At 37.9% G+C, this 24,764-nt stretch overlaps 1 protein-coding gene across 1 annotated transcript in view; it reads right to left on the bottom strand.

Moving 5' to 3' along the window:
• TMCO1 (transmembrane and coiled-coil domains 1) overlaps window positions 1-24,764 on the bottom strand; it is a 53,370-nt gene that overhangs the window by 19,779 nt on the left and 8,827 nt on the right. The window contains exons 4-6 of the mRNA XM_026517266.4: window positions 15,770-15,816; window positions 14,206-14,273; window positions 2,148-2,292 (exon numbers count right to left, since the gene is read on the bottom strand). Coding sequence (XP_026373051.1) covers window positions 2,148-2,292; window positions 14,206-14,273; window positions 15,770-15,816 — 260 coding nt within the window. The remainder of the gene's footprint in view (window positions 1-2,147; window positions 2,293-14,205; window positions 14,274-15,769; window positions 15,817-24,764) is intronic.

Raw genomic sequence — 24,764 nt, 5'->3', positions numbered from 1 at the left:
AATTTTTTTTAATTAATGATTTTTTATTATATTATGTTAGTCACCATACAGTATACCCCCGGTTTCCGATGTAAAGCTCGATGATTCATTAGTTGCGTATAACACCCAGTGCACCATGAATGTAATTTAAAGTAGAATTGCTCTTAGTTGCTGAAAGTGGGATGTATACATCATTGTGCTTTATTAATATTTGGACATAAGCTGCAATTAAAAGTTTCAGATTTAAATAATTAAATTTAAGAGCAATATTCTGGACATCAACGGACCTCTGCTAAACTAACAAGAGAGATCTATGTTGTCATTGTCTAGGTTTCCACGTTTAGTTAGACTAAATGCTTCACTACAGAGACATTTTTGAAAGTGTAGTACACACCTCGGCTACACAAGAATACAGCTTCTGGTGGACATACCCACTTAGCTGCTCCATAAACCTCTCCAACAGCTCATCTTCTAACCAACCTACGCTTCGTTCCTCCATTCCCCCGCTCTTAGTGAGATTAGTCTCCATTTGGTCACCAAACCCACACCTGGGACTCTCGTTAGTTTCTTCTTTCTCCCTAAGTTCTGCTGCTTCACCTCCATGTATGTCTCAACTTTGCCCCCTCTCTTTCACCCCTCTCATCACTGCAACAGTTCAGAACATAATGATTTTTTGCTAGACAATTCAGATAGTCTTCTGGTATTTCTCCACCTTGTCAGGCTCCTCTCACTCTATCCTTCAGAAAGCAGTTAAGTGTCAGAAAATGATGCCAGAAAGTCCTGAGACCTGGCTGCATTTAATCTACAAAAGGAGGAAGTGGGAGGCAGCCAGACAGAAGGAAGAGCATTCACAAACAGTTGATCTGGATGTGTGGGACATGGAAACTGCCAGGCAAGTCAGAATGGCTGGAGTGCTGAATGAGAGATGAAGTGGGGAAAACATTAAGCAGTAAGATCATGAAGATCTTTACAAGTTTCAAACTATAATTCCATTTCCTACTTATTTTCACACGCCAGGCCAACCAAAAAAATCTGCTGCTATTGACAGTATTCAGAAGAAGAAGAAATACAAGTCTCATGTGCCAACTTCCCCATGGCGATGCTTGCTGAATGGCAGTGTGTTCAAAAACTGAAATATAAAAAGTTCTTAAGCCAGAGACTTTAATTAACCCCTCTCACTTTTTAAAGTCCTACTTCAAAAACTACTTCATTATCTAAACTTTCTGCCTGAATCTTCCCCACTAATCAAATGCTAGGTTTCTCTCTGCGCTCTCCCAACCATCTATACTTCTCTCATGGCTCTGTTTTTTATTATGAATGTCTGATAATCATGGTGGCCAAATGTAAATTCTATAACACAGACTTGAGTATCTCAACTGTGAATAACCTAAAATCATCAAATTATTACATTTATTTGTGCTCCTGAAGTGCCAAAAGGCACTGGTGTATAATAGAGAAAAAATGATACCGGGGCGCCTGAGTGGCTCAGTTAGTTAAGCGTCTGCCTTTGGCTCAGGTCATGATCCCAGGGTCCTGGGACTGAGCCTCACATCGGGCTCTCGGCTCAGCGGAGAGTCTGCTTCTCCCTCTAACTCTCCCTCTGTGCTCTCCCACCCACCCAAGTAAATAAAATCTTAGAAAAAAGGAAAAAGAAAAAGAAAAAAAGAAATGATACTGAGAAGACCAAACCCGCTCTTCACTTTTGTATCTTTAGATGGTTGTAATGAAGAAGGAACCTAAGAGTTCTAAAAATGGGATATGGAAACATGTTTGGTTTTATGGCTACTGCCCATCCCAAACAATCAGTAATCTAGACCTATACAAATTTAAAAGAGCTTTAGAGGGGCACCTGGGTGGCTCAGTTGGTTAAGCCTCTGCCTTCGGCTTGGGTTGTGATCCCAGGGTCCTGGGACTGGCCCCGCATAGGGCTCTCAGCTCAGTGGGGAGTGTGTTTCTCCCTCTCCCTCTGCCTGCTCCTCTGCCTACCTGTGCTCTGTCAAATAAATAAATATATTCTTCAAAATAAATAAAGAAGTAAATAAAATAAAACAGCTTTAGAGGATCCACTGGGATTCTAAAACATTTCTAATATTAAAGAAGTAAAGGCTAAATTCAGGTGTGAGAGCAAGGAAGAATATATGTATTTAATACTGGATATGGTCACTCACCTGTCGAATTGACATGGTACAGAGAATATACAGAAAGATGAAGGAGCAGTCTGTGGTGTCATCCCCCAGCAGGTTTCGATGAGACAGTCCTTGGATATAGGAAAGGGGGGTGAAAGGGAGCTTTGCCACCACCCTGCCATCAAATCTAAAAAGGAAAAAACAAAGAATTGTTATTTTTGGAAGACTGACAAGCTTCTTAGTTCCAGGGAAGAATCTAAGACAGAAATAGAACTCTAAGTCCCTTGATCTCTAAAAAACAAAGAATGATATTCTAAAAAGAGACCTAAAGAACAAGGATGTAAGGAAGGGCCTAGATTTTTCCATCAATCTTTTTCTAAACTAGTGATTCTTAATTTTTTCAGTATCAGAAGCCCTGAACACTCTGAAAAATTGATATCCCTACATTGTTTAAAGGTTACAGCTATCACTATTTACTGCTTTATAAATTAAAACTGAGGAATGCTAAAAAATATTTACTGAATCATTTAAAAGGTAGCACTAATTCATTTTATGTTAACACAAATATTTTTATGAAAAATAACTATCTTTTCCAAAACAAAGTGAAAAGAAAGGCTTTTTTTTTTTTTTCTTTTGGCAAAGGCTTTAATGTTTTGCTTAACAGAATACTGCTGGGTTCTCATAGTTGATTCAGTATTCAGGCTGTTGCAATAATATACATAATGAAGCCCTGACGCCTCTGGAAAATTCCACCGTACACTAAAAAGAGAATAAGAATAAAAAAGGAAAATAACATCTTAGAATTACTCTGGCAGTAATGTTCATCTCAAGGACTTCCCAAGAGTCTCAAAGAGCTCTAGGAATCCCCAGACCATACTTTGAGAATCACTGTTCTGAACCATGGCACCAATAAGATTTTAAGAACACTCTTTTCTAAGACTCAGAGATTCCCAATACACACCCTAAACAGGCTAAACATTTCTGAATAGAAATTCATGGATATAGAAATTCATAGCGGTGAATGAAAAAAGTAGATTTTTAAAATGCATACACAGTAATCTGCGATAACTTTTAACATACTATTAGCGTTGGAAAGTATTCTTTTTACTTTTTCTAAAATAGAAATGTTTCTAAAAGAAAAAAGCTTAGAAGAAAGCTATAAGAAAATGCATATCAGTATTTATATTGAGGTGCTGGGGGTATTAGCTTCTTTTATACTTTTCTACGAATAAGTAGTATACTCAATGAAAATTATGAAAATTAATGTGATTAAGGATAGTGATACTTCATAATATTAGAGAAATGTATGACTGCATCAGCTAAATTATCCAAATAAAGTCTTTAATTCCAGTTAAAACAGCTAGAAAATTCCCTCTTAGAAAAATACTTGGGCACCTGGCTGGCTCAGTCAGTGGAGCGTGCGACTTGACCTAAGGGTCGTGAGTTTGAGCCCCACCTTGGGTATGGAGCCTACTTAAATAAAAATTTAAATATATTTAAAAAAGAGAGAAAAAAAAGCCACTTGGTATTTAGAATGTTTCTACAGAGGGAGAGGGAAAAGAGAAGTAGCAATACCATCATTGTCTTTGGGGAAAAAAAATCCCTAAATATCCAGATCAACTACTGTGGTTTTAAAGAGCTTCTTAGATAACTGTGCTGCAAAGAATATAGAAGAGAGTGAATCTTCTCTTGACATCTTCTATATGTATGCCTGTTCACTTACTACTCCCAACTGCCTTCCTAGTATATATTTACACAGGGAAAAAGGCTCAATCATGAAGTGACTTTACTTACATATGACAAAAGTTTTTTAATATCTGCTTGAAGTAATCACTGTCATTCTTTTCTACTAACTTCACGAAAACAATCAAAAGTACTCATTTTTTCAGGAGAAGATATTCCCACTCTCTAACAAGAAGTGTTAAGTGCAGTTGCCCCAGTACTTTCTGGTTGTATGCTATATACAATAAGCTGCTCGGGGCATACCACTCTGACTATAGTACTGTGCAGTTAGACTGTGAGAAGGGATGGAACAGATGTAAGCTATCCTCTCTTATTGCTAACATACAAACCCAATATATTCGTCTTATATAATCATTTTACTCTGTTATTTTCAACCTGAAATTGTAACCAAAAAGCTAAACAAAAAACCAAAAACTGGACCAATAAACAAATTCAGTAAAGTTTCAGGACACAAAATCAACATACAAAAATCATTCTATGCATTTCTATACACTAACAATGAGCTATCTGAAAAAGAAATAAAGAAAATGATCCCATTTACAATAGCATCAAAAACAATAAAATACTCAGGAATAAATTTAACCAAGGAGGAGAAAGATCTGTACAATAAAAACTCTAAGACAAAGAGGAAAGAAGTTGAAAAAGACACATATAAATGGAAAGATATCTGTGTTCATAAATTCAAAGAGTTAATATTGTTAAAATGTCTATTTTACCCAAAACCATTTATAGATTTAATACAATCTCTATCAAAATTCCAATGGCAATTTTCACAGAAATAGAAAATACAATCCTCAAATTCTTATGGAATCACAAAAGACCCTGAGTAGATAGAACAATCTTGAGAAAGAACAAAGCTGGAGGTATCACTTCCTGATTTCAAACTATATTACAAAGCTATAATAATCGAAACAGTATGATACTGGCATAAAAACAGATGCACAGACCAATGGAACAGAAGTGAGAGCCCAGAAATCAGCCCACTCATATATCAACTAATATTCGACAAGGGAGCCAAGAATACAGAAAGGATTGTCTTTTCAGTAAATGGTGCGGGGAAAACAGCCACATGCAAAAGAATGATATTGGATCTCTATCTTACAACACTCACAAAAATTAACTCAAAACGAATTAAGGACTTAAACGTAAGATCTGAAACTGGAAAATTCATAGAAGAGAATATAAAAAAAAAAACTCCTTGACGTTAGCTATGATTTTTTGGATGTAACACCAAAAGCACAAGCAACAAAAATCAACTACATTAAATGAAAAACCTTCTGTAGAGCAAAAGAAACAAGCAACAAAATGAAAAGGCAACCTATGGAATGGGAGAAAAAATATGCAAACCACATATCTGATTAAGGAGTTAATATCCAAAATATAAGGAACTCAAGGCTCAAAAGTAAAAAAAAATAAATAAAAAAATAAAAAAAATCTGATTTTCAAAAGGGCAGAGGATCTCCAAAGACATTTTCCAAAATAAGACATACAAATGGGCAAGTACATGAAAAGTTACTTAATGTCACTCATCATCAGGGAAATAGAAATCAAAATCACAATGAGATATCAATTCACTTCTGTAAGAATAGCTATCATCGAAAAGACAAGAGATAACAAATGCTGGCAAGGATGTAGAGAAAAGGAAACCCATGTACACTGTTGGCAGGAATGTAAACTGGCGTGGCCACTAATGGAAAACAGAATGGAGGTTCTTCAAAAAATTAAAAAAATAACTACCATATGATCCAGCAATCCCACTTCTGGGTACAAATCCAAAAGAAATGAAATAAATTCCTATCTCAAAAAGACATCTGTAGTTCATGTTCATTGCAGCATTATTCACAATAGTCAAGACAAGAAAACAACCTAAGTGTCCACTGACAAATGAATGGGTAAAGCAAATGTGAGATAGCTATATACACACAGACCCAGTGGAATGTTATTTAGCCATAAAAAGGAAGGAAATCCTGCCATTTGCAACAACAGGAATGAACCTTGAGAGCATTATGCTAAGTGAAACAAGTCAGACAGACAGAGACCAATACTGTATGATACCACTGATACGCAGAATCTAAAAAAACTGAACTCATGGAAACCGAGTTAGATTCGTGGTTAGCAGGGGTTGGGGGATGGGAGAAACAGGAAGATGTTGGTCAAAGGATACAAACCTCTAGTTACAAGATGAGTAAGTTCTGGGCATCTAATGTAAAGCCTGGTGATTATAGTCAACAATACTGTATTATATACTTAAAGTTGCTAAGATAGTAAGTCTTAAGTGTTTTCACCACTACACCACAAAATGATAACTATGTGAGGTGAAGGATGTGTTAATTAACCCTATTGTAGTAATCATTTCACAATACATATGTGTATTAAATCATTACATGTATATCATGTAACATATACAATGTTATAGGTTATATGTCAATTATATCTCAATGAAGCTGGGAAAAAAAAGATTTAGGGAAAAAAAAGAAAAACCATTGATGTCCTGTAAGTTATTCATTCATGTGAAAGTATCTACTATGCATGAGACCTTAAGCTAGCCATAGATATGAGAGGAAAAAAAAAAAAACTTCCAAGAACTCTTACTTTTAATGAATTAATTTTTCCAGGAGACTTGAAGCTTGTCATAGTAATAGCTAAGTGAAGTAGTGTCTAGCCTAATAAAGAAGAGTTGGGGAATGAAGGAAAAAGGTGCAAAAAGAGATATAGCTTATAGATATTATCATACCTAGGTAGATTATTTCTTTCAGCACACTTACTCTCTGGTTCCAGAGGGCAAGACCACTTGCTCATGAGTAGAAGCACAGGAAGGCATATTTTGGTCCAGTAAAAGGAATTACTTTCAAACCCTAAAAACTGCTCAATAAAAGTATATTATCTTAGAAATCCTCAGGCTCCTCACTGGAAATTATTAAACAGGATGGAAAATTATTTGCTAGAGGTATTATTGAAGGGATTAAATGACTTTTCAGATCTCTTCTAATTCTAAGATGGTAATGTTTCAGCTTTACGGAAATGATCCAGGATGAAAAGCCAAAAAGAAATAAATAGCTAAAAGCAGTACCTCCTATTACTTCTTTGGAAATCTGGAAATTCAAGTCCTTCCCATCTAACCTTAGGCTTTTTTCATAAAATATGCCAGCTGTCAACAAATTTTAAGATTAAAAGGTATATTAGAAATAGTGTATTCCGGGACGCCTGGGTAGCGCAGTTGTTGGGCGTCTGCCTTCGGCTCAGGGCGTGATCCCGGCGTTCCGGGATCGAGTCCCGCTTCGGGCTCCTCTGCTGGGAGCCTGCCTCTTCCTCTCCCACTCCCCCTGCTTGTGTTCCCTCTCTCGTTGGCTATCTCTGTCAAATAAGTAAATAAAAAATCTTTAAAAAAAAAAAAAAAAGAAAAAAGAAATAGTGTATTCCATTCTACAGTAAACAGATGATGGTCAAGGTGAAACTCTGAGAAATTACATTAAAATTGAATAATATAATCAAAATATGTATTAGACCCTTCATTTCATATGCCAGCTTATAAAAAACAGAGATATAGTGCTCACAGTCTTAGACATAATAATAATATATATTTTTAAATGCACGGGGCACAAAGACCAGAACAAAAACATGAATTATAGCCTAGCAGCTGTGCTCCTTGGTGTCTATCCAAAGGAGCTGAAAACTTATGTGCACACCAAAACCTGCACACAGGTGTTTACAGCAGCTTTATTCATAATTGCCAAAACTTGGAAGTAAGCCAGATGTAAATGGATAAACTGGTACAACCAGACAATGAAATACTATTCGGTGCTAAAAAGAAATGGGCTATTGGCCATGAAGACATGGAGGAACTTTAAATGGATATCACTAAGTGAAAGAAACCAATATGAAAAGGCGATATGCTGTATGAATCAAACTATATGACCTTCTGAAAAAGGCAAAACTATGGAGACAGTAAAAAAGATCAGTGCTTGCCAGGAGCTCGGGTGGTGGGAGAGAAAGGGATAAACAGGCGGAGTGGAGGATTTTTAAGGCAGCTGACCTACTCTGTAATGGTGGATACATGCCATTATACATTTGTCCAAACTTACTGAATGTACACCAAGAGTGACTCCTACTGTAAGCTGGGTGGTTATGATGGGTCAGTGCAGGCTCACCAATTGTAACAAATGCACTCTCCTCTCAGTTTTTCTGTAAACCTAGAACTGCTCTAAAAAAATAAAGTCTTATAAAAAAATCAATACAGCGCTTGAATAAATAGTAAAACACTTATATTACATGAACCTCCACACTAGTATTATAAAACAAAACAAGCAAATTAAAAAGCTCCTGCTGCCAATGTTCTGAATAAGAAAGTTGACAAAAAGAAAATAGTATACTGAAGAACAAAGAACAGTCTTTGTTCTTGCCAATCGGAGACTTCTATAAGAAGCTTGAACATAATGAAGCTTTTCGTAACATTTTCTTCCCGAAGATGCTGTATTTGATTTCTTTGACCTCTATGGCTTAAAGAAAAGGAGTCTAATATTTTATCTTGTACTGATGAACTGCATAAATAGTTAGGCACTTCAATACCAGTCTAAGGCCTAAAAACATAATCAACAAATAGCTGCTGAGTAATTATTATACAGTATATGCTTTTCAGATATGGCCCTTGACCCAAGAGCTTTAAGAGTGGAAAAATAAAATGGAAATACATAAGACATTGTGGAGCACATGAGACTGCTGTTCAGTGCTAAACGGTTCACGAGAGTGACAATACTATGAAAATTCTGCAAAGAAAACCCATGGGGCCTCTGCTGACGAGGGAAGTGCTTCGTCCCCCACATGTTCTCGTACATAGCTTTGAAAACTGCAGTCCTCTAGAAATTTCATAATTATCAAAGCAGCAATACAACTATTAAATTCATTTAGTTCCCATCTTTATTGATTTATCTTTATTATTTTGTTATTAAGTATTTTAACCCTCTTCTGGTTGTTCTCATTCAATTCAGCTTAGAACTAGAGAGGAGAAGGAGAAGGTGGCAGAGAAGAAAGGAGGGAGGGGAAAATTTGGAAAGAATAAGACCAAGTTATTTGTCTGATCATACGATTATCTATCTAAAAAATCAGAGAACCAAATTAAAACCTACTAGAACCTATCGGAATTCAGCAAGATGGTCAGTTACAGAATAAAATAACAAAAACTGATAACCTACTTTTATACCAGTAGTAATGAGCTAGAAGATAGAAAATACATGCAAGACTTATTTGGGACGAAACTACAAAAGCACATAAAACAGACTTAGCAGAAACACCATGCTTCTAGGTGGGAATATTAAAAATTATAAAGGTGTCTAGCACTTCAAAACTAGTATATAAATTGAATAAAATCTGAGTCAAAACTCAAATGGGATTACGTTAGGGGAAGTTGGTACATGAGTGATTCTAAAATTCATGTGAAAGAATATGTGTCTCAGGAACAGAGAACAGTGCAGTTAGAACACAATGGTTTGTAGACAGTAAAAAGAAAAAGTTTGAAGAAAAGGTGGGGCCAAAGCATGGAATGGCATGAAAGCCAGGTTAAAGAGTTTGGACTTAAGTCAGTAGTCTGAGTGGCACGATGCTACCTAAGGACTTTAGTCAGAGACACATGAGTTACATCCCAGCTCAACATTAACTAGCTTTGATACCTTGAGCAAGTTAAATAACTTGGAGTCTCATATTCTCATCAGTAAAATAAAGACTATAATCCTCATCTCGGAAGGCTGTTAAGATTACAAGGGCAACATATATAAAGACCAACAGTGGACAACACACAGTTACTATTCCATCAGTAGCAGATGTGGTTATTAGACAATGAGTAACATGCTTTGGGGGATGGTTAATGTTGCAGTGACTGGAGGCACCTGAAGACGGAGAGCATCTAGGAAGCTACTGCCATGCCCAAGGTCAGGGCGTAATAGGAGAGAAGAAAGGCAATGAGCTGAAACTAGGATAAGAGCTGGTGCAGCATGGATGAAGAGGAGAGGGAAGAGGGAAGAAGAGGGAAGGGAAGGAGGGCGGGAAGGATGGGCAGATGGATGGATGACTAGACAGACATTGAAAGGTAGAATAAACAGGAACTGTTTACTGATGGAACAGAGGACTGACAATGTTAGAGATAACTCAGTGTCTAGCATTACATTTGGGACAGGGTGGACACATAAGAGATGTGTGCTGAAAGGAAGAGAGGGAGGGAAGCAATAAAGCTTTCAATTTCAGGTGACTAGAAATGAGTACCACTGAAAGACACACAAGTATTGGGAAGAGTGCTGCTTTGGCAGAGAACATGATGGGTTCCAAGTGAGTCTCGAAAATAACGTAAAGAGAAATAAGCCTCTCTGAGGACCAGGGACAGGCTGTTCTGCAGCCCAAGAAAAAAGCAAAATATGGATGGGGTAGGGTGTTATTGTTATAAAATTTCTCTCTCTCTCTCAAATTTCTCTCTATAATGGATCTTCTACAAATTACAAGACCCCTACATCAAAAAGAACAGTAAATTTTTAACTAGTAAATCAATATTTCCTATATAGATGTCTATTCTATTTGAAGGGAATAAGCAGCGTGAGGGCTCAGGCTGGGCAATTTTCTCTTATCTTCCATAGCGTGAGGCACAAAAAAAAAAAAAAAAAAATGGCATGCAGCTTTTTGACCTGAATAAACATTAAAAATAGTTGAAACCTATAATATTCATGTAGTACACTCACAAAAAATTGAAAACTGGAGGAAGAAAAATCAACGGAAGGCAAATGAAAATGATTATTGACTCAAAAGAGAAAGGAACATGAGAAATACGTTATAATACTTTGTAGTTATGTGATTCTATGATTATAACCAAATATATTAGCTTCATTTAGTAACTAAACCAACCGTAGATTCAAATCAAAACTGTATGCCAAGCTCTAGTTTTAACTACAGAAAAGAATGAAAGAACTGGCAAATTCTTCTAAAAAGGTAATTTAACATTACCTCCTACAGTAAATACTGAACATAAGCCAAAATGATTCATTTCCACGTTTCACAACTTAGTTTACAAGTCAAGACTTCACCCTACTTAAGCCTAATGTTAACACTCTCGTCATTAAAGAGATACAGTCTTTGAAAATTAGATTTACATTACTAACCTGTTTTCCATTCTTTTTTCCAAACACTGCTGACAGGTTAATACTGAAATAAACACTCTCAATATTTATTGCTAATATTAGCCTGTCTTATTACAAGACTCTGAGCTATCCCAGGCTAAAATAAACGATGACCTTAGGGTCAGTAGAACACATTTTCATCTGGGCTGAAGCCTTTATTTGTTGGTGCAAGACTTTAGTGCTCTTCCTGTCTCAGTCATGGAAGCCCATATAGAAACGGGCAGAAACTCACAGTAGTTTGGAATGTTGAGCCCCCCACATGGACAGCAGCTGTTCTGGAGAGTTCCCCAGTCCCCTGACGGACTTTGTGGGAATGAGAAATAAACTTCTGTTAAACCACACACACACACACACACACACACACACACACACACACAGAGACATTTTCATCAACTACATTCAGACTCTCATGGTTTTGAGAATTTGGTTCCACTGTAATTGATTCACTAACTAGTATTTTCCTACATGAACCACTGACATCTTGGAAATCAGTAATTATAATTTTAAAAATTTTGATTCACAGGGTGCCTGGGGGGCTCAGTTGGTTAAGCATTCGACTCTTGGGACTTGATTTCAGCTCAGGTTGTGATCTCAGGGTCCTGGGATTGAGCCCCGTGTCAGCTCCATGCTCAGCGGGAAGTCTGCTAGAGATTCTCCTTTTCCCTTTGCCCCTCCCCCTACTCATGCATGCCTTCTCTCTCAAATAAATAAATAAACAAATCTTTAAAAAAATTTTTTAAAAGATGTTATTTATTTATTTGACAGAGATAGAGACAGCCAGCGAGAGAGGTTACACAAGCAGGGGGAGTGGGAGAGGAAGAAGCAGGCTCATAGCAGAGGAGCCTGATGTGGGGCTCGATCCCATAACGCCGGGATCACACCCTGAGCCGAAGGCAGACGCTTAACCGCTGTGCCACCCAGGTGCCCCTAAAAATTTTTTTTGGTTCACATTACAAATGGCATCAAATCCTTACCTCAGAATAGTACAGAAACCATGACGGAAGAAACTGGGCTGTGTATTTACAAATATCTTTAAATTTATTCAGTAAACATCTATATAAGCCCTAAAACCCTAAGGATATAAAAACTGTTACATGGGAAGACTATAAGGAACTTACAGTCTAGTAGAAGGGGACATAAATACAAGTTTAGTAAAGGAACATCAGATTAAGGAATAAAATAAAATGCTGAATCTCTAGCAAAGCAGGACTCAAATCTGTCACAAAAATCACACAATCAAGCTGAGGCTAATCAGAACAGACACACAGACATAACACTAACCTTAAAAATATTATTTTAAAAAAATTTAAAAAATATTATTTAAAACATCAGAAGTATGAGAAAAGTAAACAGAAGTTAAGCATCAAATTTAAAAAGTACAGATGAGTAGTTAGCCGGCTCTATACTGTCCAGAAGGCAACACTTTAGGAAGAATATTTGAGTATTTGAGTTGTACCATGGACACTCAGTAGTTAACTATAAAACCTTTCAGTGTTTGCTTTGCCTGGTAGCTCATGAGGATATGTACCCAAGATATGAGAGAAAGTACGGCAGGATGGAAAGAGTATTGAGTTTAGAATTACAAGCCAGAAATCAGGAGACTTCTAGATACCTTAGGCAAGTTATTTCACCTTCCAAAGGTCCCCTTCAGCTCTAAGGGTCTATAACTTTAGTAATCATTAGTTAAAAGGAAATTTTACATTAAAACCATCTAGATACTGCATCTAGTCCCTCACCTAAGTAAAAATTGCCACTCACTTCTTTTCCCCAAACTGCACTTCACACAGATTTCTATTATAGCATCCATCAATGTATTTGCTCATCTATCCTTTCTTCCAATAAAATTGATTATTACTGAGGGCAGGGGCCACACCTTATTTGTTATATGCTGATACTAGCACAATGCCTGGCACAACATAGGCACTGAACTGGTGGGGAGGGAAGAATGGACTGGAGGAAGGGGGGAGGTGCAGGGAGAGGGAGAGACAGACAGAAATGAAGTGGGGGAGGAAGAATAGGAAGACAGGAAGGAAAAGAGGAAGTGAGGGAAATTCTCATTCCTGTGGGATGATTCAGGTGGGCCTTGAAATGTAATTAAGGACTTCTTGTCATCTTTGGATAATTTCCCAGTTTCTGTCAAAAGCAGTTCCACAATTACTCAGATCTGCTATCTGCCAATTTAGACAACAGTAACTTACTTTATCGTTATGTTAAGCCTCTATTTTAAGAGTCAAACTTCACTCTATGACTACCTTCATTTTGAACCAGTATGCTGGTAAGTAACTTAAAAACACAGAAGACATATTAAATTCTTTTTAGAGGCTCTATAATACCTGGGTCTTTAACTTATACATTAAAGATCCTTGATATTAAAGAGGGTGAGAAAGTTGTAATTGCATTCTCTCAAAATTGAATTTCCTTGATTTTGGTAATTGAAGTTATATAAGAGAATGTCCATGTTCTTAGAAAATATACACTTTAGTAGTTATGGGGGGCCTGAATGGCTCAATCAGTTAAGAATCTGCCTTCAGTTCAAGTCATGATCCCAGGGTCCTAGGATCGAGCCCCACATTGGGCTCCCTGCTCAGTGCAGAGTCTGCTTCCCCTCTCCCTCTGGTGCTCTCCCTCACCCTCTGTGGATCCCTCTGCTTGTGGTCTCTCTCTGCCAAGTTAATAAATAAAATCTTAAAAAAAAAAAAAATCCCACACATTTTAGTAGCTACGGATAAAGGGGCATGAACTCCATAACATACTCTTGAATAATTAAGAAAAATACATAATGTATGTATGAATGAGTACAAAGATGATATGGAGAGGCAGAAAGAGAAAGAAAACAGAGCAAAATATTAACAACTGTGAATCTGGATAATGGATATATTATTCTTGCAACCTTTCTGTAAATTTGAAGTATCAAAATAAAATATTACCAAAAGAGTAATTGCTGGGGGCGCCTGGTTGGCTCAGTCAGTTAAGCATCTGCCTTCGACTCAGGTCATGATCTGAGGGTCCTGGGATCGAGTCCCACATCAGACTCCCTGCTCAGCAGGGAGCCTGTTTCGCCCTCTCCCTCTGCCCTCCGCACGTGCTTGCTCTCTCTCTCTCAAATAAATAAATAAAATCTTAAAAAAAAAAAAAGTTAATTGCTCACAAATACACTTATAGGACAACAGTTAGGTAAAACCATATTATTAAAGGATACTCACATGGAATTGAACATTCCCATTAGGGCAGTAAAACAAAAGCCAATTGCAAACATGGATTTCATTCGGACCTGTAAAGAGACCAACAAATTGTCATTTCACACTGAAGAAAACCACTACTAAGGCACACCCAAAAATTTCGGTTTCATGTCATGTTTAAAAGGCACTCCATGGCAAAAAGTTGTTTATTGGCTAACCCACCCTCCACCTCCAAGCCCTTCTCCTTGCCCCCTTCTGATGAATAGTATTGGGGTGGCCATGTGACCCAGTTCTGGCCAGTGAGTTACAAGTACAAGTACTGAATGCCACTTTTAAAAGGGACAAACTTGGCCAGTATCCCTTTAGGTCTTTGCCCATTCTTCTTGCCTGGAATGAAGAACATAATGCCTGAAGACAAAGGATAAAGTGCCATCAAATAACCAAACCACCACAATCTAAGAATGGCTAACCTAAATCCTTAATAACAATACTGAACTGCTACCCCAGCCCAGGACTACCAACCTCTGGACTTCTTGAACAAGTAAAAAAAATCTTTATCTGTTTAAGTCATTGTTAGCTAGGTATTCTGTTACTTGCAGCTAACTTCTTAATTACATATGTGGTAAAAGTATAAATAAACAAAAGATCATAAAGATGTAAGATTAACAGTTGTTATCTCCGGATGACAGTTCTTTTTTTTTTTTTTTTTTAAGATTTTATTTTTAAGTAATTTCTACACCCAAAGTGGGGCTCGAACTCATGACCCTGAGATCAAGAGTCGCATGGTCTTCTGACTGAGCTAACCTGGGCCCCTGGATGACAGGTTTATCAGCAATTTTTCTCTCTTCTTTCTGTAGTTTCCAAATTTGGTCTTATAAACACTTAACAACTATGTCAACAGAAAAGCTTTTTTCAAAAAGATGCACTGCTAAATTACAGCCTTACTCAATAAGAACTGCAAGAAACACAATACAGCAAAGGTCTCAGAAAACAAAGACAACTGTTACACCATTCAGATGTCCTGTGTTAAACACACAGAAATTAAACAGAAAAATTGGTCAAGCCATATAATTAGCCTACCTATGCCTTAGAAAAACTCTTGAATAAACTCTACTCTTTATAAATGATGAGTCGATGGGTAATAAAATCATTTTCCTTTACACTTTATAGTATGCCTGACACACAGAACAAAAGGCTTCTTAAAGAACAAAGGCAACAATAAAGGCCATCTATAATGCTCCAACTCAGATACTGGCGTGACACAGGTCACCAGAAAACCAAAGATTCAGCAATGACATGAGAAAAAAAGAAAACAGACTACTTCATTTGAAACAGAAGGGCAAAGCTAATCAAGAACTGTGAGAAAGGGACAAACTATGACCCCCGAGACAGCCTGAGAGAGCTTCTCTTATTACTGAAATGAAGTTTAAGCCCAAGAGCATATTTTCACTTCCATCTGGTCCAGGAACACCCATGACATTATCAGGTGAATTTCTGAAAAGGTAAGGACAATGTATTTAACGCAAATCGGAGTCTTTTGCTATAGAACATTTTGTGGTTACCACACTATTAATCTTCAGACTCTTACCATGGATAGGTCTCTGTTGTTATTTTTCAGTTTCTCTTCTTGCCTTTCTGAAAAGAATGAACAAACTGGTTAATATACACAATACTGAGAACAAAGCAGATGTTAAACTGTCACTGACTGGTGACTATAAAAGCACTTCTGTCTCAGTACCACTTAATAACAAGATGAGCTGAATACCTGTGATACTGTATACTTTATATTAGCAGAAAATTCAAATGCAGCAGAGCACCAAAATATTTATTTATTTATTTGTTTGTTTATTTATTTATTTAAAAAAAAAGATTTTACTTATCCATTTGTCAGACAGAGAGAGAGAGAGCATGTATAAGGAGGGGGAGCAGCAGGCTGAGGGAGAAGCAGACTCCCCACTGAGCAGTGAGCCTGACGCAGGACTCAATCCCAGGATCCCAGGATCATGACCTGAGCCGAAGGCAGCCACTTAACCAACTGAGTCACCCAGATGTCCCAAATATTTCAATTTAAATAAAAATCTTTAAAGATTAATTAAAAATTACCTCTGGTATTAAGTGTCTTAACTGTGTACATTAAGATATACTTTTATACTACACTGATGGAAAGTGTAAACATAATGATTGTACTTAGGTTTCAAATATGAACCACTCATCTCTTACGTTTTTTCCCCTTTCAGTTTCTTCAAGAGAGCAGAGTCTAAAAGTAAAAGCCAATCAAGACAAATTTAAAATTCAGGTTCTTTCATACTACAGACTAATTACTCTAAAAACAAGCATAGTTTTCTAGGTAAGTCACTTAGAAAGCTAGAAAATTTCACATATATTTTAAGAAAAGTTGTTATATACACACAACCCAAACTGCTTAAAGAAGTCTCAACTGTACATTAATGCCCTTATTTGCTGTATTCCATCAGCGTAAGGGATTTCATTGTTTCCAGGAAGAAACTGAGGTCCTGCTTAGGGGAAGTGACTTGGTAGAGACCCCGTGAGCTTTCTATGGCAAAGCCAGCACTAGAATCCAAGTTTCCCAACTCCCAAGCCAATAATCTCTATGTACACTATGCTACTGCTCTCTTTGATCATGTATTATTATCACCAGGATTAATTTATTCAACAAATACTTACTGATTATCTACTACATAGAGGGGGAAAGGGAAGGGAATCTCAAGCCAACTCCCCACTGAGCAGGGAGCCTGATGCAGGGCTGGATCCTAGGACTCAGAGATCATGACCAGAGCCAAAACCAAGAGTCGAACGCTTAACTGACTGAGCCCCCCAGGAGCCCCACATAACTCATAAATATTTATGAAACTCTCTACCTCACCACCATGTCCTTAGGATTTCTAATTTATTTACCTATATTACTTCAAGTCTCCTAGCATCTCACTGCCACCAAACTTGCTCCCTCGAATTCATCTTCCACATAGCTGCCCATCAGATCTACCTAAAATGTAAAACTGACCAGAATTATGATACCCCCCCAGCTTAAAATTCTGGCATGGCCTTTCATCCCTTACAAGGTCATGTTCCAGTCACTTGCAAGTCTGATGTCTGTCCTTGCAGCCTCATTTCCAATCCCTCACATGAACTGTTATGTTCCTACAACACCAAAGAAATGTAAGCTGCTATGTGAAGCTTTTCTCTAGATCCAGCGTCTTTGTTCATGAAGTCCTTTCTACTTGGGTGACCAACTGTTCCAGTTTTCCCAGGACTGTTCCAGTTTTAGCTCTAAAACCCACACATCCCAAAAAACTCCTCAGTCTCAACCAACTGGCATCTACCTAGAACGTTTTATTCTGTCCCTATCCAACCTCTTCCCGGCTACCTAGTACCCAACTTTTAAGCCTCAGCTCTCTGTCAACTCCTTTTTAAAATCCTGACTCCTTAGTCAATAATATTCTATAGAGCTTTCTATAATACGAAGGTATTCTGTATCTGTCCTGTCAATACAGTAGTCATTAATTACATGTGGCTCCTGAGCAAATAAAATGTGGCTAGTGTGATTGAGGAACTAAAATTTTAACTTCATTGAACTTAAATTAATTTAAAAAGCCAAATGTAGCTAATGGCTGCTATATTAGACACTGGATTAAAAGTCCTTTCTTTATGCTTCCAGAATATTCCATGCACATCTTTATCATTATACTAAATTTGTACATTCTCTTATAATCATCTATTTATATACCCAACAAACCAACTAGATGGCAGGTTCCTGGAGACCAAGGAATCTCTATGCCTTCTTCATCTCTGTATCCTCAGTAACTGGCATGTAGTTAGTTGCTAATATTGTAGTATGTGCTCAATATTGTTTCATGAGTGATTTAACAGTATAATAAAACCTGATCTAAAGATACAGCATACCAAAAATCCTTTTCTAGGGAAAGTAGTCCCTTTTTTGGGGGTGGGGGGTAGTCCTTTACGATGAAGCTGATAGCCTGAATAGACAGAAAAAGCACAAAGAGACTAAAAGTTGAGAGCAAACTGAGGTGACATAGTTTTTTTGAAGCTAAGTCCACACAGAAACAATAACCGTAATTATTACCAAGGTAGACAGTGTCTACACGGCTTAATAAGACTACAGCAGCACAGGATTATGCTATACACCAACACTCCTATGGTTCCTGACGATTCTTCAATTCAGATTGTTATAAAGTACTACCACCACACACAAAGTAGTTTTAGTTGGTGTCAAATAATTAAAAAATAAATTAATATTCACTTGGTTTTGGAGGAGGTGAAAGATATAAATATTCACCTCCGACCTATCTCTAATAAATCCGTGGCACAGCACTGTCAGCTGCACAAGATTTACTCAGATGCGAGAGCAGAGGAAGCTAAGACTAACTCTTAGCACAGGGATTTTACTCATGGACAGTAACAGCTGATTACGTCTGAAGCTACCTGAAAGGTGTGTGTTATATACGCTAGTGATTTCACTTTTCACTAGGGACCATTCCCAACAGAAGAGAACAAAAAAGATAGTATATAGGGGCGCCTGGGTAGTGCAGTCGTTAAGCGTCTGCCTTCGGCTCAGGGCGTGATCCCGGCGTTCCGGGATCGAGTCCCACATCGGGCTCCTCCACTGGGAGCCTGCTTCTTCCTTTCCCACTCCCCTGCTGTGTTCCCTCTCTCGCTGGCTGTCTCTCTATCACATAAATAAATAAAATCTTTAAAAAAAAAAAAAAGATAGTATATAAAAAGGTTAAGTTGATTTTTTAAAAAGATGCCTCTGTAGAGAAAAGGGACAAAAAGGAGAAACAGAATAAAGAAACAACAAACTAAACAAATATATTTAACAGGGAAACATTACATTATACATGCAAAATTTCATCTGAAATGAACCTGATCTGTTTGTGGGTAGGAAATGCTAAGATGCCTCAAGAAGCATAAACATTACAAAAACAAAGAAGTTAATATTCAAATGTCCTAGACAATATCACCGTCCTCAGAAATCCAAAAATGCGCATTTGGGACAGAGCAAATCTGATCTAATGGAAATGTTATCAGTAGGGAAACAATTTCAGCCACTCCCCAAGTTATAAACAATAAACTTCTAAATATCCCCATAAAGCCACATTTAGCTTTATATACCTTCCCTTCTTCCCACTAAACCCCCAAAACTGATGATACCTTGAAATGGCTGCTGGGGAAATGCCTGATCCAAAGTCTTTCCATTTTCATTTTTCTCCACTCCCAACTCTGTTCATCGCATCTCAGATGTTCATATTCATATTCTCTCTCTCACCACACATGTTCTTTTAACGTTCTTTTTCTTTCAACTCTTAGAAAATCATTGAACTCCTCTCTCTCTCTTCTATTATGACTACCAAACCTTGACTCTAATAACTGCTGGGCAAAGATTTGTTTCAGTTATTCATTCTCATTATTTTAAAATACATTATTCAGGTTTTGCAAGGATATTCTATTAGACACAATGAGAAGTGGAAAGTTTAAGTCTTTAAAAGTCCTTAAAACACCCTTTTAAAGTTTCTACCTTTTACTTCATGATTAAATCTACTTTCCTGGGGCGCCTGGGTGGCTCAGTTAAGGGTCTGCCTTTGGCTCAGGTCATGATCCCAGGGTCCTGGGATCGAGCCCCACATCGGCGCCTGCTTCTCCTTCTCCCTCTCCGCCTGCCACTTTACCTGCTTGTACTCTCTCTCTGTAGAATGAATAAATAAATTTTTTTAAAAATCTGTTTTTTAAAAAAAGATTTATTTATTTACTTGACAGAGAGAGAGACAGCCAGCGAGAGAGGGAACACAAGCAGAAGGAGTGGGAGAGGAAGAAGCAGGCTCCCAGCAGAGGAGCCTGATGTGGGGCTCAATCCCAGAACGCTGGGATCACGCCCTGAGCCGAAGGCAGATGCTTAACGACTGAGCCACCCAGGCGCCCCCAAAAATCTACTTTTCTTTAAGCCTCCATGGTTTAAATGAATTTTAAAATGTTATTTCACATTCAATTTTGCTTTTAGTTACCAATATTACCAAAAAAAAAAAAAAAAAAAACAAACCACACCCCAAAACGAAAACAATTATTCCTAAGAATTAAGCTTTTATGTTCCATTCTGGGTTAGATAAGTTTATGGAGACTAGCCTGTCAATACAACCACATAATACGTGGTTTATATGAGAATAACCCAAGTTCTAATAAACCATATTGAAAACAGTACCTTTTTTCTTTTTTTTAAGAGGTATTCAAATAAGTCTCAATTTTAATAAGATCCTCTACAAAAACATTTGCTACTGAAAACTGAAACAGCACATCAAAAAAATTTTATTACAATTCAATTGTTGGAAACCAGAAAATCTAGCGTACACACCCTGCCTAATTACGCTCTAACCAAACCAGCCAATGATTGCTGTGTATTCCTTCTGCACAAGTTAACGGGCTTCCGATTTTTGATCTTAGGTTTTATCTTAATGACTTCAGGCCTCTCAAACACACAGGCGCCACTCAAAACCTATTAGTGCTTCCTTAGGTCAAATCAAAAAGTGGAACTACACTGAAGTCATTTAAATGCAAACTACAGTATTCCACAAAATTACTGGTATCAAGACAGAAAAGATACAAAAAAGACAGACCATATATCATAGATTATCAAAATATTATACAGTTTGCCCTAACATAAAACAGCTTTCCCAAGCTGCTGCAAAACGATCCTAAAATTACTAGCAAGAAGAAACAGTACAAGAATAAAGTTAATGTTTACATTGGCTCCATGTCATAGTTATTCTCCATGCTGCTATCCTCAGAAAGATCTTTATGATACAGGCAATAATGACAGCTACATCTAAATCTTTCCACTCTTGATTCACCCTCAATTTCCTTCTGCTGTCGATCTTTTTGAAGCTTGGACAGCTGGTTGAGGTAGCGCTGGTACTGAATCAATCGTATCATGCTTTCCATCCTTTCTCTCCAAGCAGTTAACAAACTCCTTACTCCACCCCTCCTGCTGCTGCTGAGGATGCGGTCAACAAGCCCCTGTGGTTTCTTCTCTCTATCCTGCTGTTGGGATGGATATTCGGGTAGAGGGGAAGGGAGTTTGATACTAGGGTTGAGAGTCAATTTACCAAGGTTCTTTATTAATACTTCACAGATAGTCTGAGAGGCAGCTGAGCCTTCCTGGGAATTCTCTTCACTGGGTATCTGAGATGATCTCGGGGCCCAGACTGGGTAGAGCTGCTTTGGCAAATCCATTGAAAGCCTAGTCACAGGACCAAAGCTCCTCCTAGATCTTCGGGTTCCAGTGGGAGGTGATGCTCCAGACCCAATTTGCTATGAAGTAGTCTGGAAAGAACCTCATAGCCCAGAAAGAGCGAGAAAAACCCAATCTCCAACAAAACATGGTGTGGCAAAAGAAAGAACAAAACAGAAAAAAATACCTTTTTTAAAAAGAAGCTGCTTTCCCCTTAAAAAGAAATTGTGTTTCCCCAGAGGAATAATTCCTAAAAGTATCATATAAGCAGGTAAAATAAATGCAAGCAATTTATTCTGAAAAGATAATGTAAATTGTTTATTAGCAGGAATCTTCAGAATTAATACAGGGGAAAATCATGCCTTAATCCCTCCATTTGGTAAGAATTCTATACATCCTCTTACTACTGAATTTTGGGAATACAACCTCTAAGAAAGCCGAGGAAACTTCATGGAGAGAAGAACTAGAAATATGAAGAAGATGCATTTATGTTTTAGAATGACTTATTATTCCAGATGTCAGGCAAAGGGAAAAATTTAAATTCTAAAAGGGAATACTCAATTAAAAGGAGGCTATATTTCTTGTAGCTGTGGGAATCAGCTAGGAGCAGTGATGACATCTATTCTGACCACACAATGAACAGACTTTTAAGCCAATCTATTACACATTTTTGACAGCATTAGGCTGTGTACTATAAGATAACATAATTTATTTAAGAAAGGAACACTTCATCATTTACCTTAGTCAATAACCAGTGTCTTTTCTGTCAAAGAACGGAAATCAACACTGGAGGCAACTGGGTGGTCAGATCCAACCAGCAGTTTGGGAGATGGAGAATATTTGCAAATAAGGAAGAGATGATCAAAATAGCAGGTACGGGTCTATAGATTAAAAGAATTAGGTATCCCATAGCAGTTCGACATTCTGAGTTGTCTTGAATGGAAAACCAATTAATATACCCTTGAAATTTCATGTAGATTTGTTCATGGAGTGGAAGCAGAATTTAAACAAAATGCCTGAGGCAGTCTTCTTTTATAGAAAATCCAAATAGTATAGATAAAGGCCTAGAATGAATATATAAATTCAGGGCCCAAAATAAATTAAATTTCAAAAATTTCCTCCCACATCTCTAAGTTACTAAGAAAAGAGATACCCAGCCTGTACTCAGTCAAGCTCTGGAATGCCTGCCCTCCCCTCCCCAGACATCTTCTGGGGATATCTGCCTCTTACCATAGTCTTTGTTGAGGGTCAGCCTTTCAAAGATTCCTATCACCCCTGCCCTGCCACTACTGACCTAAAAGGCAGCCAATCCATGCGCTTTCTCATGACCTATGGTGCACAGAGATGAGCCAAGCCAACCAGATTCCTTCTCTCAGAAATTTAAACCAGAAAATCTTGGAATAGTAAATCAACTAATTGTGGGAGCAGAAACAGAAAAATTATCATATAGCACTGGCTCTCAAACTTGAGTTTGTCTAAGAATATCTGAGAAGCTTGTTAAAACAGCAGATTCCTGGGTCCCACATCCAGAGATTCTGATTAGTAGTCTGGGAGGAAGACTCAGAACCCTTCAATCTTAACGAATATCTCAAGCAATACTGATGTAGGGGGTCTACAGAGCACCTTACGGGTAATACTGACATAGGAAGAACCCTAGGACACAAGCCAAAGTTATGTGTAGGCAAAACCTAAATGCTAGAAAAACACTATAGAGAAAGTGGGGGAAGTTGAACAACAAAAAGAGAAGTATACATTAATAGTGCAGCCTCAGGGGTGCCTGGGTGGCTGAGTGGGTTAAGTGTCTGTCTCTCGATTTCAGCTCAGGTCATGATCTCAGGGTTGTGAGACTGAGCTCCAAATCACAGCGTGGAGCCTGCTTAAGATTCTCTTTCCCTCTCCCTCTGCCCCTCCCCTACCACTCCCCCTCTCTAAAAAATAATTAATTAATAGCGCAGCCTTAAAGATATTGGAATCCACTGTCTGACTTCATTTCAGGCCTTGTTCTGCCTACCAGACTTGCTTTAACAGTTCCTGCCTTCCTGGAACCAGTTACTTCACTGTTTCCTGAGTTTTGGATCCCATATATTCTGAAAATAAATCCCTCATTACTTGAGGTAACTTGTATGTAGCCAAAAGACCTAAATAAAATTCATTATCAAAAGTAAAATTGTTCCTCTTCTGTGAGAGGGAAATGTAAAACAGCCAAAACATCTGCACCTGAAATTAAGAATGGGAAACCCAGGGGTGCCTGGGTAGCTCAGTCAGTTAAGTGCCCCACCAGGCTCCCTGCTCAGTGGGGAACCTGCTTCTCCCTCTCCCTCTGCCCATCCCCCCAAGCTCACTCTCTCACTCTTTCAGATAAAAATAGATAAAATCTTTAAAAAAAAAAAAGTGGGGGGGACCTAAGGGGTGCCTGGGTCGCTCAGTTAAGCATCTGACTCAATTTCAGCTCAGGTCATGATCTCAGGGTCCTGCGATCGAGTCCCACGATGACAGGTTCTGTGCTCAGTGGGGAGTCTGCTTGAGATTCTCTCTCTCCCTCTCCCTCTGCCCCTCCCCCATGCATGCATGTGCTCTCTTTCTCAAATAATAAATAAATCTTTAAAAAAAATGGAGAACCTAAAATCATCAGTTCAAATATAAGACATTTCAGCTTCGAATGAATGGTTCTACTCAAGACCATTATCAAAAAGCTTCACCTAGTAAAATCAGTGGCATTTTGCTTCTTTGAAACCCTATCGCTACGCTGTGCACTCCCCTCCTACTGAAAACTTCCTTTCTTCAGTGCAGCGGAGTCACCTTCCCCCCAACTACTGTCTATATTCTTGTAAAGAAGCTCAAGCGGGGACCTGAGGAAAGGGAAAGTAAGAGTTGCATAAAAACAAACCTGTAGATAGAGTCAATTCACAGAAATACTTTGAATTGGTTGGGTAAAGTTGTTGGAGATGAACAGCAAATCTGACTCTACGCTTATCAGCAACTAGCTCAAAGGGGGAAAAACCCATCAGTTCAGGCAAAGCCCATAAAATAAAAGTAAATCAATTATTTATGAGAATCACTGCTTTCCTCCCTTCCTTCCTTTCTTTTTTACTATTTTAAGTAATCTCTATACCCAATGTGGGGCTCAAACTTAACCCAGACATGAAAGGGTTGCACACTCTACCAACTGAGCCAGCAGGCGCCCCTAACGCTGCTTTTCTTGACACTGAAAATGAATAGAAAGTTTCCATAATTGTTCATCAAGAGAGCATTGTGATGTTGTAAAATATCCCCAAAAGTATTCCACAGTAGCAGTACAAAAAATTGTATCTGGCTGGGTTTTTCA

The sequence above is a fragment of the Ursus arctos genome, unplaced genomic scaffold, assembly GCF_023065955.2.
Source record: "Ursus arctos isolate Adak ecotype North America unplaced genomic scaffold, UrsArc2.0 scaffold_2, whole genome shotgun sequence".
Lineage (NCBI taxonomy): Eukaryota > Metazoa > Chordata > Mammalia > Carnivora > Ursidae > Ursus > Ursus arctos.
Note: the sequence above shows the minus strand (reverse complement) of the source record. Positions and strands in the feature narration are given on the sequence as shown.